The sequence below is a fragment of the Mesitornis unicolor genome, unplaced genomic scaffold (assembly GCF_000695765.1).
Source record: "Mesitornis unicolor isolate BGI_N332 unplaced genomic scaffold, ASM69576v1 scaffold36414, whole genome shotgun sequence".
Taxonomy (NCBI): Eukaryota; Metazoa; Chordata; class Aves; order Mesitornithiformes; family Mesitornithidae; genus Mesitornis; species Mesitornis unicolor.
The window spans coordinates 1-1,694 of NW_010178973.1; the positions used below are offsets into that span (position 1 = coordinate 1).

Consider the following 1,694-nt stretch of genomic DNA (forward strand, 5'->3'; position numbering starts at 1 on the left):
GGTGTGCGTCACCCCCGAGCAGATCGAGGAGGCGGTGAGTGGGGACGGCGTGGGGGACACGGGACAGGACAGGGTGGCAGCCCCTGATGCCACGCTCTCCACCTGCCTTGCTCACCCCCATGTCCCTGTCCTGATCCCCAGGTGGAGGCCGTGGTTGGGAAGCACCGAGAGGAGCTGCTGGCTGAGCGCTACCACTTCAACATGGGGCTGCTGATGGGTGAGTGTGGGGTGCTGGGGAGCGCCTGCCTGGCACCTCTGTACCCCTGAATCCTGAGGACCAGCCCCCAGCCCCAGCTGCTGCATTGCTGTGCTGCAGCCCACCCGGTGCAGGAGAGACATCCTGCTGTGTCCACCACACGGGCAGGGCTGTGGATGGCAGTCCCTGTGCCAGGGACAGCCCTGGGGCAAGGCAAGGGCTGCCTCCACCCGTGGGCACTGGCGTCCTGTGTCAGCAGCCCAGGCTGGGCCATGCCTCTCACCCACGGGGTGCCCTGTCCACAGGGGAGGCACGGAGCCGGCTGCGGTGGGCGGACGGGAAGACCATCAAGAATGAGGTGGACCTGCAGGTGGGTGCGAGGGGAGCGGGTCGGGTGGTGTCCCATTTCACAGAATCCCAGACCGTTAGGGATTGGAAGGGACCTCAAAAGCTCATCCAGTCCAATCCCCCTGCCGGAGCAGGAACACCCAGATGAGGTTACACAGGAAGGCGTCCAGGCGGGTGTTGAATGTCTGCAGAGAAGGAGACTCCACAACCTCTCTGGGCAGCCTGGGCCAGTGCTCTGTTACCCTCACTGAGAAGAAGTTTCTTCTCCAATTTCAGTGGAACCTCCTGTGTTCCAGTTTGTGTCCGTTACCCCTTGTCCTATCATTGTCACCGAGAAGAGCCTGGCTCCATCCTCGTGACACTCACCCTTGAAATATTTATAAACATGAATGAGGTCTCCCCTCAGTCTCCTCTTCTGCAAACTAAAGAGCCCCAGCTCCCTCAGCCGCTCCTCAGAAGGGAGATGCTCCACTCCCTCCATCATCTTTGTAGCCCTACGCTGGACTCTCTCCAGCAGTTCCTGTCCTTCTTGAACTGAGGGGCCCAGAACTGAACACAATATTCCAGATGTGGTCTCACCAGGGCAGAGTAGAGGGGCAGGAGAACCTCTCTGCCCTACAACCACCCCTCCTGATACACCCCAGGATGGCATTGGCCTTCTTGGCCACAAGGGCACAGTGCTGGCTCATTTTGATGCCATGCCTGGTGCAGGACCCACTGGCCTGTCCCATGGAAGGGCCCGATGCTGGGGACCGCCTGCCCTGGTCAGGTGTGGGCAGAGTGAGGAGTGTGACAGCTGGACAGGGCCAGCCTCAGGCCCTGGGGGTCTGGGAGCCTTTTCTCTTCCTGTCTGCGTCTCTCGTTCCCAGGTGCTGCATTTGCTGGGGCCAAAGACAGAAGCTGACCTGGAAAAGAAACCAAAGGTGATGTAGAGTAGCGGGCTGAGAGCTGGGGGTAGCATCTCCTTGCTGAGTGTCTGTACAGGATCCCAAATAGCTGCTCTGAGCTCACTGCTGTCATGGGCACGGGTCTGAGGGAGGGCTGGGGGTCAGGAGGGGAAGGTGCATGCTGGGGCTGGGCACTCAGAGTGCTGTGCTGGTCCCTGCAGGCTGCAAAGGCCCGGCCGGCCCCGGTAGAGAAGCAGAAAGCG

At 61.0% G+C, this 1,694-nt stretch overlaps 1 protein-coding gene across 1 annotated transcript in view; it reads left to right on the forward strand.

Moving 5' to 3' along the window:
* Positions 1-4: 4 nt before the first annotated feature.
* QARS (glutaminyl-tRNA synthetase) overlaps positions 5-1,694 on the forward strand; it is a gene marked incomplete at both ends in the record, with an annotated part of 5,060 nt that continues 3,370 nt past the window's right edge. Inside the window, 5 exon segments of the mRNA XM_010182613.1 lie at positions 5-34; positions 142-217; positions 502-566; positions 1,414-1,467; positions 1,653-1,694. The exon segment at positions 1,653-1,694 is cut by the window's right edge and continues 4 nt beyond it. Of these exon segments, the coding sequence (XP_010180915.1) occupies positions 5-34; positions 142-217; positions 502-566; positions 1,414-1,467; positions 1,653-1,694 (267 nt within the window).